Source organism: Apodemus sylvaticus, chromosome 11 (genome assembly GCF_947179515.1).
Source record: "Apodemus sylvaticus chromosome 11, mApoSyl1.1, whole genome shotgun sequence".
Taxonomy (NCBI): domain Eukaryota; kingdom Metazoa; phylum Chordata; class Mammalia; order Rodentia; family Muridae; genus Apodemus; species Apodemus sylvaticus.
The window spans coordinates 33,665,143-33,689,514 of record NC_067482.1 but is presented as its reverse complement, the minus strand read 5'-3'; the positions used below and the strand labels follow the sequence as shown (position 1 = coordinate 33,689,514).

Here is a 24,372-nt window from a genome sequence, read left to right as displayed (position 1 = left end):
TGTTGGCAGACAGACAACAGAGCCCTCTTTCTAGCTGCATTGGTGCTTGCTGTGGCTGTCTTCTCCCTGATTTGTGGTAAGCTGTTAGGCACAGTTTCTTAGAATAAGGGAAAAAAATCACAAAAATAGGACACATTTATTGTTAGTGACCTTCATTGTGAGCCCCGTGGGTCAGGAAGATTTCATGATTTCACTTGTCTTTGCTGGGAGTGTTTCCCATTTAACTACACCCACTGGGATCCCTGAGTTGGGGACAGCACAGCACAGGCGTTGGCGTTGGCAACCTGACATGAGTGCAAGCATCAGTGTATGATAGACCCTAGAGAAGCTGATCCCTGCAGCCCTAAGTCCTCGTGTGAAGGCCCAGAAAAAGAACTGCACCTTCTATAAAGACTGCATGAGCAGGTCTACAGAAGGATCCTCTAACAGTGTCTAGTTCCCACCTAGAAAATGCTTTCTTCCTTACTTGCTTGCAGGTTTAAAGCATCTCTGATCTGTGTAGATGGTTCAGTCCAGCAGGTAGATACTCTCTGCTATGAATGAGGCTTGTACTGTAGAGATTAGTTCTACTCCTCTGTGGTGACTTACATCTGTACCCCAGTACTGTGGGAGAGGCAAGAGGAAAGCCACAAATTCAAGGCCAACCTGCCTGCAAGGCAAGAGCAGCCAGGGCTGTATAGTGAAACCCTGTCTGGAAATAAGAAGAAGAGGAGTTCTTGATGAGTGCCTTGTTGCTTATCAATATGTTGAGAATAATAGAATGGAGAAAGGGAGTGAATTAGCATACATTACAGTAATACTAATGTAACTATTACATATAAGATATATTTATAGAAAAGTGTAGGATTCCTGCTCAAGCAGACCAGCCAGGAAATGTTGAGGTACCATACCCAGGTACTGAACACAAAATGACAGGAACAGGCACCCCCTGTGTCTCTCATAGGAATTCAATTTAGTGAGTGCATTAAAAGCATCGTGCAGATTTGAGGGGTATGTTACCATTGAGCCACAACCCTGACTGCTAAGTAGCTGTAAGATCTCATCTATGTTAAGTGCCAATGAAGACTGTACAGATAATTCAGAATACTTGGAGTTTTATGTATATCTGAATTGCATGAAGAACTTTGTAGAAAGTGATATGTAAGCCGAGGCACAGACAGTGATGAAACAGCCTTGCATTTTTGTTCCCGGTGCTCCTTTTCTAGGATCTGTGCAGACTGCATGGAGTGAGATGCTTTAAGTGGTAGCGAGGTCATGGGTTTCCTCTATGGTTTTAAGCCTGGGCTGTCTTGAAATCCTGACCTGCTCTTGTTGTGTACAACATCTTGCCTTTAATGTGTCCATGGCACCCAGTTGTGTCCATCATGCTTGTAACTGTGCTTGTTTAAAAAAAGACTAGCATTTTCCTAAGAGGAGGCTCCCTCACACATTTTTAGCATTTATTGAGTCTTTATTGGTATTGTATATGCTCAGTGGATATCAATTATTATAAGCCAAGACTCCAGTTGTAGTTACTTCTTGCTGTGACAATACACCATGACTAAGGCAACTTACTACAAAGTGTCTAATTAGGCTTACAGTTTCAGAGTTAGGGCAGAGTCTATGATGGCAGAGCAAAGGTATGGCAGCAGGAACAGCTGAGAGTTCATCTTTGGATGCACGAGCAGGAGGCAGAGAGCACACTGGGAAAGGGAGCCTTTTGAGGTTTCAAAGCCTGCCTCTTCTAACAAGGCCACACCTTCCAATTCTTCTCGAAGAGTTCCACTAACTTGGGACCACCTATTCAAACATAGGAGCCTGTAGGGGCCATTCAAACCACCACACTAGTATAGCAATTATTAGCTTTTCCTATATTTAGTTCATTAACATTAATATGCTGTAAATTTACCATCTCATTTTCATGATGGCCGTGAAGACTGGATCTTTAGAATCATACTGTGATAGTGGATAGATTCCTTAAGACATTGCAAGTGGCCATCCCAATCATTGATACTTGGACCATTGTACAGGTAGCCTTCATGTGGGTTGGAGCTAGGACAACTGGGCCTGTTGTACCTGAGAAGCTGACTTTAATGGTCAGTCACATGGAACAGGTGCACACATGCCTCGGGACTCTCCTCGGCAGAGAGTTATAATGTAATGACTGTGAAAACTTAGCCATGCGTCAGAGTGACATGGGAGCTTGACAGAATGCCCTGTACTCTGCTCCCAAAGATTCCAGCGTGGACCCACCACTTCCTGCATATAACGAGTTTCTGGGGGCTGCTCATGTCCTTGTCTAGAGGTTCTAGCTTAGGTGTTGCATGTAATAGGGACAGCTAAGGACATCAGCTGAGGAAGCATCTAATGAGGTCTGCACAGGTGGCCCTTCTGGTAGCCGTGTCCCCTCCTGAGAACCTAGAGCCAGGGATCTGCACCGTTACTGCCAGTGCTTGCGTCTGCTCTCCTGGCGTGCTCTCAGGAGTTCTTTAATTACATTAGAGCATCTGTTCTTCTGTTGGCCTGGCTCAGTGAGCCTCGTCACCAGCATAATTGTGACAACCACACAGTCATAATCATTACATGTGATAATGTTCGCCTTTGCAATGTAACGTTTCAGGGTGACTACAATTTGGATGTTCACCTGATCACAAGGGAAAGGGACGAGCTTCAGCGCATGCTGGAAAGATTCGAGAAATACATGGAGGACATACAGTCCAATGTGAAGCTGCTGACGGCAGAAAGGGACAAACTGAGTGTCTTGTATAAGGAAGTAAGACATTGCTTCTAATTAACTCAACAGAGCTTTAGAACAGTTACTATAACAGAACCACCGGGTCCTACAAGTTTTCATCACACTGGGGACTTGTGATTTTCCTTCCTCACTAACATGATAAGTGGTAGTATTGGCTGGCATGGAGTTCTCAAAACAGACAGTTCTCTCTCCCCTTTTGTCATGTTTGTTCCGCTTTTTTAGCTTATCGCTGTCAGTCATTTAGAGATAGTCTTTCTAAATTAGCTGACCAGACTTTAGCTGGCTCTGAGCTAGAATTGTCCTTGGGTTTAGACATGCTGCCTCTTGTCCAGGTCCCAGAGATGAAATGGCTGTGCACCTCCTGTTTGCTCTTGCCTGTTAGGCTCCAAGTCAGAGAACCTGCTGCACAAGCACTGAGGACGGGAGGTCAAGTCCCAAACATGGGGGGGGGGGGGGTGTCAAGACAGGTGGCTCTCCAGAGCTTCCTGTTAGCCCAGTCTAGCCAGTCGGTGGGAGATGGTGCTGCACACATACTCTTAAGGGTTAGCTCCTGGGGAAAATCTGCTCTGGGGAGGCCAGCAGCCTGGCCCTGTTACAGAGCCTGGCTTAGCAGCAGCTGAGTTGACTGAACAGATCCTGGAGTTGGCAGCTGGTCTGCTCCGCACCTGCCTCCCATGAAGCCCCTTACTGTTTTGACAGGAGGAAGACATGTAAGTTAAAAGAAACATTTTCATTTCTGTGAGTTTTTCTAGGACTTGGCAGTGCATTAATTAAACGGATCCACTTCTGGAGTTTCTCCACAGTAGACTTAGCCCTCAGCTTTCTTGAGTCTGCCTAGTTAATTCTTTAGCCAGCTGCTTTTAGTTTCCAGTGTGGTGTGGCCTCAGCCTCTCTGTCTTCTTGTCACTGGGACTTTAAGATTTAATTTTCATCCTGCTACTCTTATTTTATTGGGATTTGGGAAGAAAGGGAAAGTAGCATGTATTTAATATATCCCAACTCCAACCCCTTTAAAAATGGAATATAGCCTAAGTATTTTATATCTTTTAATTCTCTAAGGCAAAAGAAGAGTTATCTGCCCTAAGACAGGAGTCCAGCAACTCCACAGCCCCCAACCATCTTGTTAGCTGTATAGAAAAGGAGAAAGAACGAGCGTTATCTGACTTAAGAAGAATTACGGCAGAAAAGGAAGCTCTGAAAGAAAAATTGAAAGTAAGTAATGCAGTTTACAGCTTTTTGAAATGTGGTTTATTAGGTATTGGGGGAGTAAAGTAGCGTGCACTCATTAGACCCACCCCACTGCCTCCATTCGTAACTGCGCTCCAGTGAAGTCGCTGTACAGACCGGCCCGGCCTGGCCTGGCACAGCACAGCATGGCAGGGCACAGCAGGGCACAGCATGCCAGCCCTGGCTGAACTCCCTTTTTGAGTATAGTAGCCACTGAGAATACTCCACCATTGATAAAGTGTTGTCCATAGCTAGTTTTGTTACCATGGTGGCAGAGTTAAGAAGACATATTTGGCCCCCAAAACTCAAGACATTCCTTATCAGTCCTTACAGCCACACCCTGAACCTAGGACTGTTTAGTTCAAGTGTGGCGTCCTTTTTTTCTTTCTTAAGTGACTCTATGGGTATTTTTCACTTAGCACACAATTTATTTAATGAAGGGACAGTACAGTGGCTTTTGCTGTTCTTCTTCTCCCTGTCTTTTATAATCGTCACCATAATTTACTTTAGAAAACCTCCTCCCAACAGTAAAGAACCCTTTGTCTGTTGTAATAGCTCTAGCCCTGGCCTCCTGAGCCATAGGTGTCACTACCTCAGTTTCCACCTCTGTGACTTGGCCTTCCCTGGACAGTTCATCTGAGCAGAGTCATTAACTAGGTGGTTCTTTTCTTCTTATGTGCCGGGGATTGAACTCAGGGCCTTGCATTTACAAAGCCATCTCCCTACCACTGAGTCAGTGAGTTAGGTCCCCAACCCACACAAGTGTATTTAGTGTTTGGTAGCTCTTGGCATGATATCCTTGCAGTTCACCCATGAGCAGTGCTTGTACGAGTATTTGTGTGATGTTTTCAATTCTCTTGGGTAGATCATAATTTTTACAATGGTTCCTAAATAAGTGTGTTAACACACCAAGGCATTATTTCATAGTACATCCACATGGTGAGGTCTGAGTAGTCTTATTGTAGAAGCCACAGTTACTTCCAGTTCATATTATGAAATATGCCTTCAAAGTAGCCACTAAAATTACAAACAAAAATACGCCTTTTAAGCATAATCTTTATGTTATGAATTTTCAGTTAAAGTTTTATACCCAAAGATAGTGTAAGAATGTTTTTAATTGAAGTCTTTTGGAATGTTTTCTTCTAGAAATTTAAAAAAAAAAAAGTTAAAATTAACAGAGAGAAAGTGTCTGGGCAGTGTGGCATCCTCTAGCACAAACTTCCTGCTTACCCTTTCCATATCTGTTATAATGACCACATGTGTAAAAATAGAACTTTAAAACTGCATTAGTCCTAGCAGCTCAGAAAGCTGCCTTCAGATTATCAGAGTCCTTCTGGGTTGGAGGAGGCAGGCTTTTGTGAATTTCCAAGAGACCTTTACTTTAAAAAAACAGAACTAGTCATGTGACTCCTCAGCCTTCTGGAGTGTTTCCTGTTGGTCCCCAGAAAGCTCCGAGTCACAGCTGCCAGCCAAGGCCTGCCAGTGCTGCCTCCCGCCCATGAGAGTTCTGTCCCCAGTGCGAGATGAGCCAGCCCAGTGGGTCCTCATAGAAGCCTCCCTGACAGCTCCTGTGTACAGAGGAGAGCCCTGGGTTATATGAGTTCCCTGCCCAGCCTGGCCCATCTGTGACCCAGTCCATCGCCTTGAGCTCCTTTCCTTCCTTGCTCACTCTGTCTCTCCAGACCGAGCCCTCCTCTGCTGGTCATGCACTACTACCAGGGGGCCTTTGGCCTGATTTTAGACTCCTTACCTGTTGACAAGATCATTAGTGATCAGCCCTGGCCCATTTCACAATCTGTCCTCTTTTCCCTGTGCTCATTTTTCCTGTTTTTCTCTCCTTTTTCTCAAGGCTTCTGGCTTAAAGGACTCTTGCCAGCAGTCCTCTGCCGACTATGGTAAAGGTCTCCACCTCTCTGCAGTCCTCTCATTTGTCCTTGGATGCTAGTTATTGAGCACCAGGCTCTAGACTCCTTTTGACATATAGAAATAAAGCTCTTTGTCTAGGAAAATATTCACTCTTCTGTATTTCTTTTCCTATATGCTTGAGAGTTTAATGCACACAAACAATGAAATGTGATCATAGGTGCTCCTCCTAACCCCTCCCAGCTCCCTTGTGGTTCTAGTTTCTTTTTGTGGGGCCATCCCCTGGGGCATAGGAATCCTGTCAACAACCATATCCTTAAAAGAAAATGACTCTCTCCTCAAGCTGCAGTATCTCCTCAATGAATGGTGTGGCCTGGAGCCCATCTGCCCCATTATGCAGGAATTGTCACTGGCTGACTCTTGTTTAGGTCTTGTGCACATAACTCAGCCGCTGTTGAGTTCACACTCAGCCTGAGTGTGACAGCCATGTGTGCCATCACAGGAGCCTCCCTTTTCCAGCCCCACATCCTTTCTGCCTCTCCTTCTGTGATGTTCCCTTATCCTAGGCTGGGGAGGGAGAGGTGACCCCAGTGTCCAGTGTAAGGCTCTTGTTCGAAACCCTTAGGCAGCTGTGTGTGTCTCCACTGACTCCTGCCCACTGCAAAGAAGAAGTTTCTCTGACCAAGCTTGGGTCTGTAGGTACAAACATACATATTTGGAGGCACTTCGACATCATGGCCATTTAGAACATTAGAACAATAACAGGTTCTACCCTGTAGACCTCGACAGTTTTGGGCCCTTGACTTGATCAGACTTACAGTATTAGACAGTCCCCTTCTGTGGAGCAGTCCTCAAGTCTAATCAGAAAGCAATTACCCCATAACAGTTACATCAGGGGCACATCTTACCTAGGTGAACACCCGCTGCAGCATGCAGGGTCCTCAGCTGGGCACAGCTCTGCAGGGCACTTTCTAGTACTCATTGTTCCTAAGACAAGGTCTCATGTAGCTCAGGCTGACTTAAATGTTCTTTATAACTGAAGATCACCTTGAAACTCCTGACCTTCTGCTTTTATGGTTTCCTGTTTAAGGTCTCTCTTTTTTACAGGACTTTATAAGCTATGACATCAGAGACTTTACTGATGGTTGTGCCCTAACACCTTGCTTGGTGCTTTATATAGAGCATATATCAACACTGTTTAAGTGATTTAATTAACATAGCACTCATCTCTTTAACCAGACGTATAATCTAAATATCAAATACAGTGTGCACCTTTGCTAGAAATCTCAGTGAGCATTTCATTGTGTATCCTAGCCTCGGCAGCAGTTGAGACTTGAGTGAGGTAAGAAATGAGAAAACTAGCCTTCATTTATACCCTGACCAGCCAGTTCTGACAACTGGACTCACACTGGTCTACTGCCTGTGTCTGATCATGTATGTTCTTCTTTGTATCCTGTTTTTCTTGCATCCGAGTTGTGGCTCAGCAGTAGAGCGCTAACCTAGCATGAGGCTACAATAGTCCAGTCAGCAGCATTGTCACAGTATCAGTGGGAGGTGTGTGTGGGCCCTTACATCTCCTCTTGTGAGGTTACATTGTGAGCTTGTGACTAGGTGTGGTGTTCCCTGTATGATGCCTGTTAACCAGGTTCAATCTATACACATCTTTATAATTGAGTTCACTCCCATTTTATCTTCTGCATGAAACATGAAGATAGGAAATAAAACTTTTCTAACTGAAAGAATGCTTTTATAAAATGTCTGACCTTTCTATAACATTCATAGATTCTATGAAATAGGAACCATAGCTCTGCAAACTTGTATTGCTTACTTTTGTGAGTATTTAATACAAATGAACATTTTCTATAAAATTCTCTTTCAGAATATCCAAGAAAGGAATGCTGTTGGAAAATCAGAATTAGAGAAAACTATTGAACATTTGACATATATTAACCACCAGGTAATCTATGAGAGGACTGGGGCATCTGAATGACTGCCAGTTACTGTGCTTTTGGCATACTGGATGGTTTGGAAACTAGTCTGCAGGGGAGCGCAGGGCTGCACGTGGTTCAAATCCGGCTTCCTGTCTAGGCCAGGTGCTTGGCTCTTCTCTTTCAGCTTTTTATTTTTGACATAGGAGGAATGTTTCTGTTTCTTGGAATTTCCGAGAAAATATAACAACACACAGGCCACACGTAAGACCTGGAATGTTACAGGCTTCAGAAGTGGCAAGCTGGGATGACTATGGTTTGATCTTAGAAGAGTAATTATGTAATACATACAGACTAAAAAGTGAAACTCACTCCTAATTTTCTTTATAATTAGCCTGTAGCATATGTAGGAGATTGCTTCTAAGACTTCTTCAGATACCTAAGTCTGAAGAACTTCACGTTTATGTATAAAAGTGGATAAAAGTGGCATAATATTGAATATAACCTATATATTTTCCCATATTCTTCAAATCATATTTAAAGGACTTTGTATGATTTCATATACCTTATACAATGTAAATGTGTGTGAACAGTTGTTATACCGTGTTCAGGAAATAATGACAAGAAAAAATACCTGTATGTATGTCCAATACAGATGCAACCATTCTAGACTCACGAGATAGTATATATTTTCTATAGTTTGCTATTCTGAAATTCCAAAATTTATTCAGAAACTAAGAGCCAAAAATCATATAGAAGTTTAAAGAACATGATGCTGGGTTTTAGATCCATTATAATTAAGGTAAGGACTAATAAAGATCGATAAAACCAAATATAACAAATATACATAAAAGGAACTTAATACATACAGAAATCTAGATCAGTGAGCACAGAATGATTATTTAGTCATTCTTTTCTGGATGAATACCTACATATATGAAGATTCAAAGAATAAGAAATTGTTTCTTACCTCAAATAGACCATAACCAGAAATCATTTTAAGATTATTTAGAGATAGCTACTCAGGGCTGAAGCAGGAGGATCACTCAATGTCTGCTGCCAGTGTGAGCATTAGCCAGGCCTACTGGGGCCTCGCTGCAGCCACGGCTGAGTCCTCGGGTGGCTGAACACTGGGAGACATTTCCCAAGCTGGGAGTAGGGGCGCACCTCTTCCTTCCTCAAAGCCCAGCCTTTCACAGGTTTGTTCTGTTCCTGCCTTGAGCAGAGGTGAGCACAGCCTTGCTAAGCACTTCAGGCTTCTTAGCCTGTTCCACGGTGTAGCGAGTTTCTTCAGCAGCTGTTCCTTTGTTGGCCTCACTTTCATTTATTTTCTGACTGAACTTCACGTTTATCAAACTCTCTGCTCTGGTGTTCGCTCCCAGTTCTTACCATAAACCTAGGTAAAGGCTGCTGAGAAACAAGCCTGTGTGCTTGACTGCCTTAAATTCTCCTCCCCCAGGCTAATCAGTCAGTCACTTTTTTTATATATAATTTTTTTTATTTCATTCCATATATTTTTTATTTACATTTCAAATGATTTCCCCTTTTCTGGCTCCCCACTCCCCAAAAGTCACATAAGCCCCCTTCCCTCCCCCTATTCTCCCACCACCCCTTCCCACTTCCCTGTTCTGGTTTTGCCTTATACTGCTACACTGAGTCTTTCCAGAACCAGGGGCCACTCCTCCCTTCTTCTTGTACCTCATTTGATGTGTGGATTATGTTTTGGGTGTTCCAGTTTTCCAGGCTAATATCCACTTATTAGTGAGTGCATACCATGATTCACCTTTTGAGACTGGGTTACCTCACTTAGTATGAGGTTCTCCAGCTCCATCCATTTGCCTAAGAATTTCATGAATTCATTGTTTCTAATGGCTGAATAGTACTCCATTGTGTATATATACCACATTTTTTGCATCCATTCTACTGTTGAGGGATACCTGGGTTCTTTCCAGCTTCTGGCTATTATAAATAGGGCTGCTATGAACATAGTGGAGCATATATCCTTATTACATGCTAGGGAATCCTCTGGGTATATGCCCAGGAGTGATATAGCAGGATCTTTCGGAAGTGACATGCCCAGTTTTCTGAGGAACCACCAGACTGATTTCCAGAGTGGTTGTACCAATTTGCAACCCACCAGCAGTGGAGGAGTGTTCCTCTTTCTCCACATCCTCACCAACCACCTGCTGTCTCCTGAGTTTTTAATCTTAGCCATTCTGACTGGTGTAAGGTGAAATCTCAGGGTTGTTTTGATTTGCATTTCCCTGGTGACTAATGAAGTTGAGCATTTTTTAAGATGTTTCTCCGCCATCCATAGTTCTTCAGGTGAGAATTCTTTGTTTAACTCTGTACCCCATTTAATAGGGTTATTTGGTTTTCTGGGGTCTAACTTCTTGAGTTCTTTGTATATATTGGATATTATTCCTCTATCTGATGTAGGATTGGTGAAGATGTTTCCCAATTTGTTGGTTGCCGATTTGTCCTTTTGATGGTGTCCTTTGCTTTACAGAAACTTTGTAATTTTATGAGGTCCCATTTGTCAATTCTTGATCTTAGAGCATACACTATTGGTGTTCTGTTCAGGAACTTTCCCCCTGTACTGATGTCCTCAAGGGTCTTCCCCAGTTTCTTTTCTATTAGCTTCAGAGTGTCTGGCTTTATGTGGAGGTCTTTGATCCATTTGGAGTTGAGCTTAGTACAAGGAGACAAGGATGGATCAATTCACATTTTCCTGCATGCTGACTTCCAGTTGAACCAGCACCATTTGTTGAAAAGGCTATCTTTTTTCCATTGGATGTTTTCAGCCCCTTTGTTGAGGATCAAGTGGCCATAGGTGTGTGGGTTCATTTCTGGATCTTCAATCCTGTTCCATTGATCCACCTGCCTGTCACTGTACCAATACCATGCAGTTTTTAACACTATTGCTTGGTAGTATTGCTTGAGGTCAGGGATACTGATTCCCACAGAATTTCTTTTGTTGTTGAGAATAGTTTTAGCTATCCTGGGTTTTTTGTTATTCCAGATGAATTTGAGAATTGCTCTTTCTAACTCTATGAAGAATTGAGTTGGGATTTTGACGGGTATTGTGTTGAATTTGTATATTGCTTTTGGCAAAATGGCCATTTTAACTATATTAATCCTGCCCATCCATGAGCATGGGAGGTTTTTCCATTTTTTGAGGTCTTCTTCCATTTCCTTCTTCAGAGTCTTGAAGTTCTTGTCATACAGATCTTTCACATGTTTGCTCAGAGTCACCCCAAGGTACTTTATACTGTTTGTGGCTATTGTGAAGGGTGTCAGTTCCCTAATTTCTTTCTCAGCCTGCTTATCCTTTGAGTATAGAAAGGCTACTGATTTGCTTGAGTTGATTTTATAACCAGCCACTTTGCTGAAGTTGTTTATCAGCTGTAGGAGTTCTTAGTGGAGTTTTTTGGGTCACTTAGGTAGACTATCACATATCATCTGCAAATAATGATAGTTTGACTTCTTCCTTTCCAATTTGTATCCCTTTGACCTTCTTATGTTGTCTAATTGCCCGAGCTAGTACCTCAAGTACAATATTGAAAAGATAAGAAGAAAAGGGGCAGCCCTGTCTAGTCCCTGATGTTAGTAGGATTGCTTCAAGTTTCTCTCCATTTAGTTTGATGCTGGCTACCTGTTTGCTGTATATTGCTTTTACTATGTTTAGGTATGGGCCCTGAATTCCTGTTCTTTCCAAGACTTTAAGCATTAAAGGATGCTGAATTTTGTCAAATGCTTTTTCAGCATCCAATGAAATGACCTTGTGGTTTGTTTATGTAGTGGATTGCGTTGATGGATTTCTGTATATTAAGCCAACCCTGCATCCCTGGAATAAGGCCTACTTGATCATGGTGGATGATTGTTTTTATGTGTTCTTGAATTCGGTTGGCAAGAATTTTATTGAGTATTTTTGCATCGATGTTCATAAGGGAAATTGGTCTGAAGTTCTCTTTCTTTGTTGGATCTTTGTGTGGTTTTGGTATCAGCATAATTGTGGCTTCATAGAAGGAATTGGGTAGTGTTCCTTCTGTTTCTATTTTGTGGAATAGTTTGAAGAGTATTGGTGTTAAGTCTTCTTTGAAGGTCTGATAGAATTCTGCACTGAAACCATCTGGTCCCGTGCTTTTTTTGGTTGGAAGGCTTTCTATGACCCCTTCTATTTCTTTAGGGGTTATGGGACTGTTTAGATGATCTATTTGGTCCTGATTTAATTTTGGTATTTGGTATCTGTCTAGGAAATTGTCCATTTCCTCCAGATTCTCCAGTTGTGTTGAGTATAGGCTTTTGTAGTAGATCTGATGATTTTTTGAATTTCCTCAGTTTCTGTTGTTATATCTCCCTTTTCATTTCTAATTTTGTTAATTTGGATACTTTCTCTCTGCTCTTTTGTCAGTCTGGCTAAGGGTCTATCTATTTTGTTGATTTTCTCAAAAAAAAAAACAGCTCCTGGATTTGTTGATTCTTTGTATGGTTCTCTTTGTTTCCACTTGACTGATTTCAGCCCTGAGTTTGATGATTTCCTGTCTTCTACTCCTCTTGGGTGAATTGGCTTCTTTTTGTTCCAGGGCTTTCAGGTGTGTCGTTAAGCTGCTAGTGTATGCACTCTCCATTTTCTTTTTGGAGGCACTCAGGGCTATGAGTTTTCCTCTTAGCACTGCTTTCATTGTGTCCCAAAGATTTGGGTATGTTGTGCCTTCATTTTCATCAAATTCTAAAAAGTCTCTGATTTCGTTCTTTATTTCTTCTTTGGCCAAAGGGTCATTGAGTAGATTATTGTGCAGCCTCCATATATATGTGGGCTTTCTGTTGTTTGTGTTGCTATTGAAGACCACTCTTACTCCATAGTGATCCGATAGGATCTTCTTATATTTGTTGAGGTCTGTCTTGTAACCAATTATATGGTCAATTTTGGAGAAGGTACCATGAGGTGCTGAGAAAAGGGTATATTCTTTTGTTTTAGGGTGAAATGTTCTATAAATATCAGTCCAGTCCAATTGGTTCAAAGCTTCAATTAGTTTTATTGTATCCCTGTTTAGTTTCTGTTTTCCTGATCGGTCCATTGAGGAGAATGGAGTGTTGAAGTCACCCACAATTATTGTGTTAGGTGCAATGTGTGCTTTGAGCTTTAGTAAAGTTTCTTTTACGAATGAGGGTGCCCTTGCATTTGGCGCATAGATGTTCAGAATTGAAAGTTCTTCTTGGTGGATTTTTCCTTTGACCAGCAAGAAGTGTCCTTCTGTATCTCTTTTGATGACTTTAGGTTGAAAGTCAATTTTATCTGATATTAGAATGGCTACTCCGGCTTGTTTCCTGAGACCATTGACTTGTAAAATTGTCTTCCAGCCTTTTACTCTAAGGTAGTTTTTGTCTTTGACACTGAGGAGTGTTTCTTGTATGTAGAAAAATGTAGGGTCCTGTTTCCTTATCCAGTCTGTTAGTCTATGTCTTTTTATTGGGAAGTTGAGTCCATAGTCAGTCAACTTTTATCTCATGCTTGTGACATAGTCACAAGTCTCAGGGAATGGACAAAGTGTACATGTTTTGCCATAGTGTAACACAATGGCTTTCATCCTTTTCCAGAATCTTTGTCCCCATGTGAGACCTATGAACCTGGCCTTAGCCATCCACATTCCTGTAAGCATTCTGGTCTTTTCTCCTCCCATCAGAATTGCCTGACCAGCTCTGTATTGTAGCCGTCTTGGTTTTAGATCCCTTCCACAAGCTGGTCCCGAGGTTTCTGAGCTGAGGAGTCTCCACAACCCATGTCTCTTTTTGCTGGTTTTCAGTATTTGTCCCCTTTCATTTCTGTGAACCAGGCAGCCTAAGGAAAGGCTTCCTTGGGCTTAGGTTTCAAGGGTCCAAGCCAATGCTTGGTTCTGACGCAAAGCAGAACTTGGTGGTGGAGAGGCTCCAGTAGACTAGCCCTGCGAACAGGGACGAGGAGAAGAGGCAGAGCCATGATGCATCTTGTCAGCCATTCCCCAACAGCCTCCTCGCTTCTACTAGGTCCTGCTCCCTGAAGAGTCTACCACGTCCCCAACCGTGGTGAGCACGGTTATCATCCCAGTCTGTCGTGGACGCTGCATGTTCCAGCCACAGCAGGCATGGTCATAGCAAGGGCATGTTGTCAGTAGTTCATTTCTTGATAGCTGTTGTAATGTAAGGTGGGCACATGACAGCTCCTAGACCAGATGCACTCCCTGCTCTGTAAGCTGGGTCAGTAAAGATATGACTGGTTCATTTGTTTGGGCTTCTGTATTGTCTGCATCTGCTGTTGGGTTTCACTGGCTTGGAGTAACAGATAAGAGGTTGTATGTGATCATCAGTCGTACAGTGGATCATCAATCGTACATCTCAGTCGTACATCATCAATCATAATAGAAATTATTACAATTTCTATTGAGCAGACAGAAGGTTACTAACATCAGAGGTGTGACTGGTACAGATGCAGCTTGTACTAAAACACTAAGTTGCTGAAGAAAGCGCATGGTGTGAGTCTACTCTTTAAAGTTTAAAACCAAGCAAAACTGAACAGTGTGTGGCTTAGGACGTGATGTTGCTGTGATGCAGTGAAGGACAGCAAGGGGCTTGGTGCCCTGGGGCATACCTGCAGAGCCAGCACTTCATGGATTTATAATTTAGTGAAATCTTAGCACACTTCAAGTCTTACGCTCCCGTGCAGAGAAGTCCCGTGATCTAAATGAAGTCGTCTTGCTCCACATGGTTGGGAAGTGCTTCACTTTGTTTTTGTCAATCTCCTTCCACCTCCCAGTTTTGTTTATTTGCTGATTCCTTCAGGTTTCAAGGTTTTCTAGGTGATAAGAATCTGTTGGTTCCAAAACCTGGAAGTGAGCCATGGAGGGTTCTGTGTGAGTTTGGGAACTTCCTCTGTTTGTAGTTCCGCTTCCTGTCTCATTGCTGTTATGGGCGTTTTCTTTTTATTTTTGTTTACATGTATTCTTTCATTGTAGTATCAGTGAGGAAGGGCAAACAGATGCACCCACGCTGACATGTTGGTCCTAAGAATACAGATGACAGTCACTGTTTAATATAGCTCCATAATTACCTTCCAGAAATATTATTAAAGAGTAGCTGTGAAAAATAAGATATTATCACATCTGCTTATTAATTTTTTAAATTTAAATTATAGCTTGAAAATGAAAAATATGAATTGCGATCTAAAATGCTAATAATGAAAGAAACGATAGAGTCATTAGAGAACAAATCAAAACTCCAAGCTCAACAGCTTAGCCACGTGGCCGGTGACTCCTCCAATCGGAAAACAGAGGTGAACTCTCTCAGGTAAGTCTAGTAAAGCTTCCTTTCACTATTTTCCCTCTGGAACATGTTGCTTCTGGGTATGCAAGGTTCAGTGGTCTTTTGCTCAGTGTCTTTGAACAGTGTTTTTCCCAAGGTGACCTCATGGTCCAGTCTCCTAGGAGGTCTTACAGAGGATGAGGGAGGCCTTTAGATGCTCTGATTTACTGAGTGAATCTGAAGAGATCTGGCCATAGTTTTGAAACTTTCACAGGTTGTCATGATCATCAAAAAATTGTCTGCCCTGTCTGCTGTTGAAATTCACCTTAGTAGATAATCAAGACGCTGTGCTTTGTAGGGAAGGCCTGCCGGGTCTTAGAACTTCTGCCATGTGGGCCGTTTCCATCTTCTTCTCAAGTCTTTTAAAACAATATAACATCTGAATGTTGTATCTCCTATTTTTAACCCTTTATGATTTAGAAACAGAAAAATTGACCATTGGGTAGGAAGCAGACTGTGCAAGAACATAGAGCATGGATTTGAAGTCTTAGAGACTGACGATAGGCAGAGAAGATCTCAGATCAGGACTGAGACAATAGCTGCAAACCTCACGGGCAAAAGGCAAATCTAAGAAATATTTCTTTCATAAAATCAAAAGGTGACTTACATGGGAAGAAAACAGCAGTACACTACTGCATAATATATACGTTGGGATCTTGGACCATTTGGTTAGCCATTTGTCAGTTTCAAGTACACACAACTGAAGGAAATAAAAGCTAACAGTATCCCCCACCCCCAACTGCATAGCCGTCATGGGCAAAAGAGGTAAGAGAGGGTGAGCGGGGACCCTCTACTCTGAGGAGTCAGAGGGAATCTAGTTGTCTAAATTACATTCGTCATAACAGTTAGGAAGAAATCTTTAAATGTCAACACAGTCTTTATGCAGCCCAGTTCTGAAGCAGTAACACGTTGCAATCAGGAAGGATGGTAGTGATGATAACTTTTTTAAATAGATTGGTAAGTTACAGTTGAAGGGTTATTGAGCAGTAATTGGCTACTGTAGAAAACTGACCTGGTAAAATAAAAGAGCAGGTTCAAGAGTTTCACCTACAATTCAGAAGGACAGAGAGGCGGCGAGAATAGGAGACACAGACTCCATATACAAAAGCCAGGACTCGCAAACCTCCAGTAGAAGAAACCGCAACCCACTGTGTGATGGAAGATGGATTCAGGAAGAGGAGGGCCGAGGGAGAGACTCGTGCTCCCCGGTGACCAGCAAGCTTTTCTCCCTTGATGCCTTACTGCCATCTTTATCAGGCAGGCTTTATGAAAAGCCAAAAGAGACAGCTTCCTGATTCCCTCTGTCTGCAGGTACTCTATGGAGGAGAGCAGAGTGAGCCTGCCTCTCTTCTGGTCTGTCTCCAGCTCCAAAGTCCAGGCAAATGCAGTGCTCCATTTCCATCTGCAGAAGTGCTAGTCCACCCTTTTGGCTTTTGTATCCACCTGACCAGAGCTGCTGTTTTTCTTTTCTTCAGATCAGAACCATACTACTACTTTCTTGTCCTCACAGAAGACTCTGGAAACAGCAGCTGGTGTCCTCTTGTGGATGCCATAGTGTGGTCTATAGCTGCTTTGCAGGTTTTGTTCTGATACGAATTCCATTTTCTCTTCTGGCTTCAGCCTGCTTCTGCCTTCAGCTGTGTGCCATGCAGTCACTGTGCAGCCGGAGAGGGTCATGACAGCTGTTCCCTCCCGTGCACATTGCATGATATCAGAACTCTGCCTGCCACTCACCGAATCTCTCTTCCTCTCTCTCTTGCTCCCCTCTCCCTCTCTCCCTCTCCTCCTCTCCTCCTCCTGTTTCCCTCCCTCTCCCTTTCCCCTCTCCCCTCTCTGTGTGGGGGAGGGAGAGGGGATTATGGGGGGAGGCTTGTCTCCAAGACTAGTATGTCTTCAATATTCAGTTGATAAACATTGGTAAAAATTTGACTTTGATCTATCAGGTCTAAATTCAGTACTAAACTCAGTACAAGCCACAATGCAACCCTTTGCAGAAGCAGAAGGACATTGTCCAAGCCTTGTGCCGTTTTCAGTGTGGTTCACAGAGCTGTCGTTACTCCAGCAGCATGATGCTTCGTACATGAGGCTGGTTCTCAGGTAGATGAGGTCACTCTCCTTTTCACCTTGCAGGCAGTGTTCCCTTCCTCTTCCTGTATTAGGCATATTTTCCTACCAAATTTCCATGCATTCAACCAGGCCTTCTGGGTCAAAAAGAACCTCTCATTGTAGAAATAGTGGGTCTTTGGTCTGGTCTCTTGCTGTAGCATCAGAAGACAGTGTGAGAATAGCCATTTTGAAAATGGTAGTGACTCTTGCCTCTCTTGAACTACAACATTTAATGAGGTCCAGCAGTTTGCAGCCTAACGCAAACCTTCAAGCATAAGAAGGGAAAGTTTGTGTGCAGGGATGATGGCTGTCACACGTCTGTATGCTAGCTAGTCTCTAGAACCAGGGTCAGCAAACTCTAGCACTCGGTATTGTAGACTATGTGGGCCATGCAGTTGCCACCACACCTTTAAACCTGGCCTCTGAAGTGCGAAAGTCATAGTAGGCAGTGTATAAGTGAGAGAGGATGACGGTTCTGTTTCACCACAGTTTTATTTATGGATGCTGAAATTTGTATTTTGTTTAATTTTTATGTCACAAAATGTTTTCCTGTGGAAATATTTTTTCACTCACTTAAACATAAAAACTCTTTGCAGCTAGAAAGAAATAAGCAATCAGCTGTGGTTTGTCAGACTGTACTCAAGTATAAGCTATTTTCCAGCCAGTTAGACAACTCCCTTTTCCTAATCACTCCATGGCCGGCATCTTAATCTCTGTAACTGCAGCCCATGTGGCTCTAACAGCCATGCCACTCAGGGCTGTCACCACGATGTAGACACTGTAACTTTTACAAGAGTTCTTACTCTTGCCCAGATGTGACCTCAAATCTCCATGCTCATCCTCATTTAACATCTAGAATCCTGTGTCGCAGCCCTTAGGCTTCAGTACATCAGTAAAAGCATTACGTGTTTATTATCTAGGAAGGACAGCATTGCAATAGCAGTTTCCTGCAAATGACCTGTGATTATGCCAGTAGATATCAGTTACTGGGATTTGTTTAGATATATTCAGAAACATGCAGATATATTATTAGGGACTGGAGAGATGGCTCAGTGGTTAAGATCACTGGCTGCCTCTTCCAGAGGTCCTGAGTTCAGTCCCCAGCAACTACATGGTGGCTCACAGCCATCTGTAGTGTGATCTGATGTCCTCTTCTGGCATGCAGGTGTACATTCAGATAGACCACTCATATACATAAAGTAAATAAATCTTCAAAATGTAAGATATATTCAGAAATATTAGATTTATTCAGATATATGCAGCTAGATTCCCTTGAAATATTTGCTAAGGAATCAGAAATCACTTTAGATAAGGAAATGAAAATTGGTTGCCTGGGATGCCTGTCACTGTTTGGGGGTGGGTTCCTAAAACTGTTTGGGGGTGTCCTCCTGTATTTTCTTAGCAATAAGAATAAGAACGCTCCCATGAAAAATACCAGCGTCGGAGCTTGTGGAGCCGATGTTGAAATCATTCCTTTCCCGCTTCCTTTCCTGGTGCACCATGTGACGTTATTCCTAGTCTTGTAGTCAGTAATGGGCGTGGACCATAGGCTCATAGAAGAAGCTCCCAGAAAGCCCATCAATAGCTTTCCTCTAACAGGTCATTAAATTTCCAAACTTATCCCTCTTAGGCGGGCCTGCATTTTAGAACTTGAAACATTTATGATGAATGAAAGAACCTTTAAGAGATTTTATAAAGATGTTTTAGATACACTCTGTAATGAAAGGAAATAATCTGTTTTATCCCAAAAAATGAGAGTGTGCATAGATATTGTATAATGTGACTGTGGACTTTGAGGCTGAGAGAGGATTTGAGCCAGGCATAGGTCTGTTGGATGGAGAGCCGGAATTAAATTCAGTTTTACTTTTTTTTATTCTTTTCTGGTGAGAAATCATTTTTTATTTCTGTAACTTTTAACGCTAAGAAATGGATTCATTTTTTACTGACAACTTGGTTTTCAAAGTTTCCTTCCAATTTAGAGAGAGTAAAATGGCAGGCCCTCCGTGAGCCTCCGGGCAGCAGTACTGCAGCCAGACTTTTCTGTTGCCCCTGCCCTCTCTACACTGGGGTAGAAGAGGGGCAGCCTTTGCTAGGGCTCACCTGAGGGCCTCCCTTCCGTCAGTCCAGAGTTGTCCTGTGTGCCCTTCTCAGCTCCTCTCCCAACAGCACATCACACCATTTATAAAGCTACGTGCAAAGGAGGCCTAGTTCTGCCTGGAGTTTTAAGTAGTGTCAGCCATTTGCTCTTCAGTGAGTCCTCTAAGGTCACTCCATTTTTCCTGTTGAGGTAGAGCAGGGATTCTTGGGGGAGTCGGTGACCTTTTCACATGGGTGCCTAAGACCATCAGAAAACACAGATATTTACAATTCATAACTGTAGCAAAATTACAGTTATGAAGTAGCAGTAAAAATAATTTTATGGTTGGGGTCACCACATCATGAGGTGTATTAAAGGGCTGAGACCCTTCCTAAGAAGGCTGAGACCTGCTGCTTTCGAGATGACTGGTCTCCCTGCATTCTGCACAGAAGGCAATAGGAGACAGCCTATCCTGGTACCTTGGCCTCCACCCTGGTAGTTTTGTGATTATGGACAAGTAAATTGTTTCACTAAACTTGGGAACATAGTTGTAACAGAACTACTCCAGGAACCCGTGAACCATCGTGTACACAGTCCCTTCCCCTCAGCTAGCCCCGCACGCCATGGCTCTAGGTTTCAGGGACACCCACGTGGACTTAATGCTTTTCCTGAGTAAAACTGACTGAACCTGGCCTCTCTCTGACTTGGTTTGGTTCCATTGTACAGTTCTAAGATGTCAGTCCAGCTCTGCTGTCCTGCCTGCCTCTGTCCTCTTCATCCGCTTGCTGTGAGAGCGCCGTGTTAGTGTGTTGTCTTCAGATCATCACCCCAGTGTCCCTTAGACTTATTTCTATAGAAATGCCCCATCTTACCCTCATTGTTTTGGGATTAGACCTCTTGCTCATTATCATTTCTAAGTCAGGCTCCTGTTAGAATCCTCTTCAGTGTCTTCTCAAAGGAAACCCCAAAGGAAGTTATTCCCAGCTAACTGAGGTGAGAATGACCTTTCAGCCAGACCGGGTAAACGCTTCCTGCTCAGAGATAGAAGCATCCCGAAGCCTGTGTCTATGACAGCCAAGATGTTGTGTGACAGCTTCTAGGACGTTACTGCTGAAAATGAGCAGTTACTTCCAACTAGAGGCAGACACTGGGAACAGGCTTTCACGTGGATGGCTTGAGTGGCCGTGAGTCCGTCCCCTGTTCCCTGAAACCAGCCTTCAGTGTCATCCCATCACACTGTGAGAAGTGCCTGCCTTCCCAGCACTGTGACCTACAGTCACCTGCCGCAGAAAACCAAAATGAGAAGCAAACTTACAAGCTCGCACGGTCCAGATGGTGAGGACTTACGGAGAGCCTGGAGTGCCGGCCATGTCATAAAACATGGCTTCGACTCTACTCTCCAACGCGGATTTTGAGAAAAAGGGGGTCGATGTTAGGGAACTGAGGAGAACTTTAAAACTACTGAAAATCCTCCGGAAAAGAATATACAATGAATTTCATTTTTATACCATACCATTTTTAGGAAGATAAAAGCATCTTGGAGAAGAATGGTGGACAGCAGGAGTGATATGTATAATGGAATCCATTGACTAGGCTGGGAGAGCTTTGTAATAAGAAATAAAAGGGACTTAAATAAGAAATCAAACTGTTTTAAGAGCACCCATCTATCAAGGCTGCTTCTGTGAGAGCTGAGGCACGCCGTTTGTCTTTGTCCCCCTTAGGATGGTGAGCGAGCAGCTGCAGCACTCGCTGGATGACTGTCAGCACCGACTTTCTGTAAAAAGGACTGAACTTGAATCAGCCCAAGAGCAAATTAAAATGCTGGAGCAAAAACTAGGTGAGCCTTTTGAAATTTCGCTTTTTCTCCCCTAAATTGCCTCCACCTCACCAACACTCTTCTCTCTCTAGAGACTCTCAGCCACAGGATGACTGTGCAGAGTGAAGAGACTCACTCAATGAAGAAGACCATCGGGGTGATCGACAAAGAGAAGGACATTCTCCAGGAGACCGTAGACGAGAAGACGGAGAAGATCGCCAGCCTGCAGGAGAGCCTCCTGAGTAAAGTATGATTCTGCCCGCAGTCCTCCCCATCTCAGCAGGGCCGCTCAGTCTCCACCTGAAACTGCAGTTCTTACAGCACATGAGGAAGTCCTGAGACCCACGGCTCTGCCTGTGACATAGCGAGACTTCCTCCTGTCCTCGTAATTGGCATCTTTACGGTGGGAGCTCATCTGCTCCTAGAATGTGATTTGGCCTCATTAAAGCACACTTTAAGGAAGCCACTTGAGCTCTTCAGTGGGTGGAGACATGCCAGATGTAACATATAGGCAGGCATAGAACTGAGCTATTTAGAACTTGCTTTTATGTATAATTTATGGAATTGAACTTACCTAAATTTAGTTGATTATGCAAACTTAGCTAAAGATGATTCTGTATGAATGACTTAAAATCTTTTATGTTTCTGTAATTTCTCCAGGAAAAAGTTATTGCCCAATTGAAGGTGACAGTCACAGAGTATGAAACGTCGCTTAAGTGAGTAACCAATGAGTGGTGTCCGAGTCTAAGGCATCGTAGTAAACGCAGCCTTCCTACTTAGAGTCTGGAGCCAGGACTGTTTGCCCGCGGCAGCCTGTTCCCTCTGTCCTGTTCTGCCTTGCTCCCTGCTGCTGTCGGATTGGGTCGCATTGCCTTTGTGATTTACCCACTTGCTCTCTGTGCTTATGTAGTCACCTGTTCAAGTCCTGATATCTCAGCTTAGACTGCTGTAATGGCCAGCTTCCGTGTTTGTTCTTCAACTAAGCCTATCTTGAGCATTCTTCAAATTTTCACATTTTGTGTTTGGTCTCCAGAAACATTTTAAGCTATCTAAACAGAAAAGTCACTAATTATATTTATTCTACATGCCTTTATGTTTTATATCATAAAGGCAATATAAACACCAAATATTTAATGTGGCTTTATATTGTATTTTTTAGCACTTTAAAATGTTACGTTTGTTTAGCTTGTATAATAATATTTATTTTGTGGCTTTATTTGTATACAAAGGTGGATGGAAATCTAAAGTTCCCGAGTAGTTTTAGTCAGTGTCCAAGGGTAGCGCATAGACTCTGCTGTACTCACGCACTTGCTGAGACTGTCTAGTGTTACTTTGAGTGAGCTAGCCTTTCCATCACACTGCTATTACCGCCCCACTCTTTCACAGCCAGCTACGAGAAACGTTGACTAATCGAGACCGAGAGATAAACAGCCTCCGGCGCCAGCTGGATGCTGCTCACAAGGAGCTTGAGGATGTTGGGAAATCGAGAGAGATCTCGTTTAAGGAAAATAGAAGGTTACAAGATGACCTGGCCACAATGGCGAGAGAAAACCAGGTATGAAACCAGGCAAAGATTTTTCATGAACTTACTTTTTTTGCTAAGTATTAAACTTCTAAATACATTCTTCCAAAAATGCGAAGGGATTGAACGTAAGCGGAGTAGCTCCTGTACGGCAGCTGTGTCTGTCGGCTTAGCAAAGATGGTTCTCACAATTCAGCCAGCACGGTGGGCTGATCAGCGCAGCCACAGCTCCTTTTCCACCTGGGCCTGAACTTCCTTCCTAGTTTGGTTGTTTGCTTGTTTGTTTGGACACAGGGTCACATGTAGCCCCAGCTGGCCTTCAACTCCTTCTGAAGCCAAAGAATCCGGATCCTGATGCTCTTCTGTCGCCTCCCAAGTGTGGGAATGGCAGGCGTGTCACCAGGCCTGATGCCATTTAGTGTTTGCTGCTAGGGAGCATGGCTCTGTTGGGATGGGGCAGGACACAGCCTCAGCCTTGGCGCCTCTTTCTGCATGACGGACCGTGGCAGGTTTAGTAACTGTGCTTACTTCTCTTCTCTCAGAGACGAACCTGTAAACAGACACAGGGATATTTTAAATGGCAGATATTGTAAGGTTTTGTTTGTACTGGTCTATTACAGGATTATGCTGAGGAGACTGATGATTTCTTTTATGTATAAAAATTACTTTCTGTATTATTCAATATCAACCATATTGTAGTTATATTACCTTTTTAATGCCAACTAACTGGCCCTGATGTAAAATCAAATACAAGGTCAGAACTGTCATGGGAGTTTTATGGCAAAGTTTGCTAAAAAGTCAAGATCAGAGCCGGGGAGATGGCTCAGTGGGTAAGGATGCTTGCTGTGAAATGAAAGTAAGATGTTCTGAGTTCAAATCCCCAGTACCCATGTCAAAGGGCTGGCGTGGCTGCCTGTGACCCCAGAGTTGGGGTCATAGACTAGCAGATCCCAGGAGCTTGTTGGACAGCCAGCCTCACTGAGATGGGGAACTTTACTCTCAGTGAAAGCTCGAGAGAGAGAGAGAGAGAGAGAGAGAGAGAGAGAGAGAGAGAGAGAGAGAGAGAGAGAGAAAGGGAGAGGGAGGCAGTGATACCTGGCATCCTCCTCTGCTCTGCACCTCTGCACATCAGCTTGTGCACCTGTGTATATGTGCTTTCACTGTACACACACACACACACAGAGACACACACACCAAGGCTAGCCATGGAAAAAGAGCACAGTAGAGGTTCCCCACACTTTTCTTCTTCAGTTCCAGCGGAGCTGTGTGCACACGCCTGCGGCCTGACATTGGCTCTCTGCTCTGCTGACTTACAGGAGGTCTCCCTGGAGCTGGAAGCAGCAGTGCAGGAGAAAGAAGAGATGAAGAGCAGAGTCCACAAGTACATCACCGAGGTGTCGCGGTGGGAGAGCCTGATGGCCTCCAAGGTGAGGAGCTTCAGCTCACAGTAAGACCGGCTTTCCAGAGCTCTCTGCCTCCAGTTCTGCCTCCAGCATTAACTGTGGGGCATTTGAGATTACATATTAGATATTTAAGAGTAGAAGTCTTTCCTACTAACTTTATATTTCTCCACAGATCTTAGAATAGTACGGATACACATACTGATGTTTCCTAAATTCAAGCAGCTTCAGGTGTCACCACTGTGTGTGTGTGTGTGTGTGTGTGTGTGTGTGTGTGTGTGTGTGTGTATGTGTGTGTGAGTGTGTGATACAGATGTTACATTGGCAGTATTGACTTAGAAATAATGTAATTGTTCTTAAA

The 24,372-nt window shown here is 43.3% G+C and overlaps 1 protein-coding gene across 3 annotated transcripts in view; it reads left to right on the top strand.

Annotated features, from left to right (window-relative positions):
- Cep135 (centrosomal protein 135) overlaps window positions 1-24,372 on the top strand; it is a 62,434-nt gene that overhangs the window by 24,768 nt on the left and 13,294 nt on the right. For all 3 annotated transcript variants that reach the window (XM_052198348.1, XM_052198346.1, XM_052198347.1), the window contains exons 12-20: window positions 2,600-2,752; window positions 3,794-3,946; window positions 7,704-7,781; window positions 14,924-15,075; window positions 20,995-21,110; window positions 21,182-21,336; window positions 21,750-21,805; window positions 22,476-22,644; window positions 23,928-24,038. In XM_052198348.1, coding sequence (XP_052054308.1) covers window positions 2,600-2,752; window positions 3,794-3,946; window positions 7,704-7,781; window positions 14,924-15,075; window positions 20,995-21,110; window positions 21,182-21,336; window positions 21,750-21,805; window positions 22,476-22,644; window positions 23,928-24,038 — 1,143 coding nt within the window. The remainder of the gene's footprint in view (window positions 1-2,599; window positions 2,753-3,793; window positions 3,947-7,703; window positions 7,782-14,923; window positions 15,076-20,994; window positions 21,111-21,181; window positions 21,337-21,749; window positions 21,806-22,475; window positions 22,645-23,927; window positions 24,039-24,372) is intronic.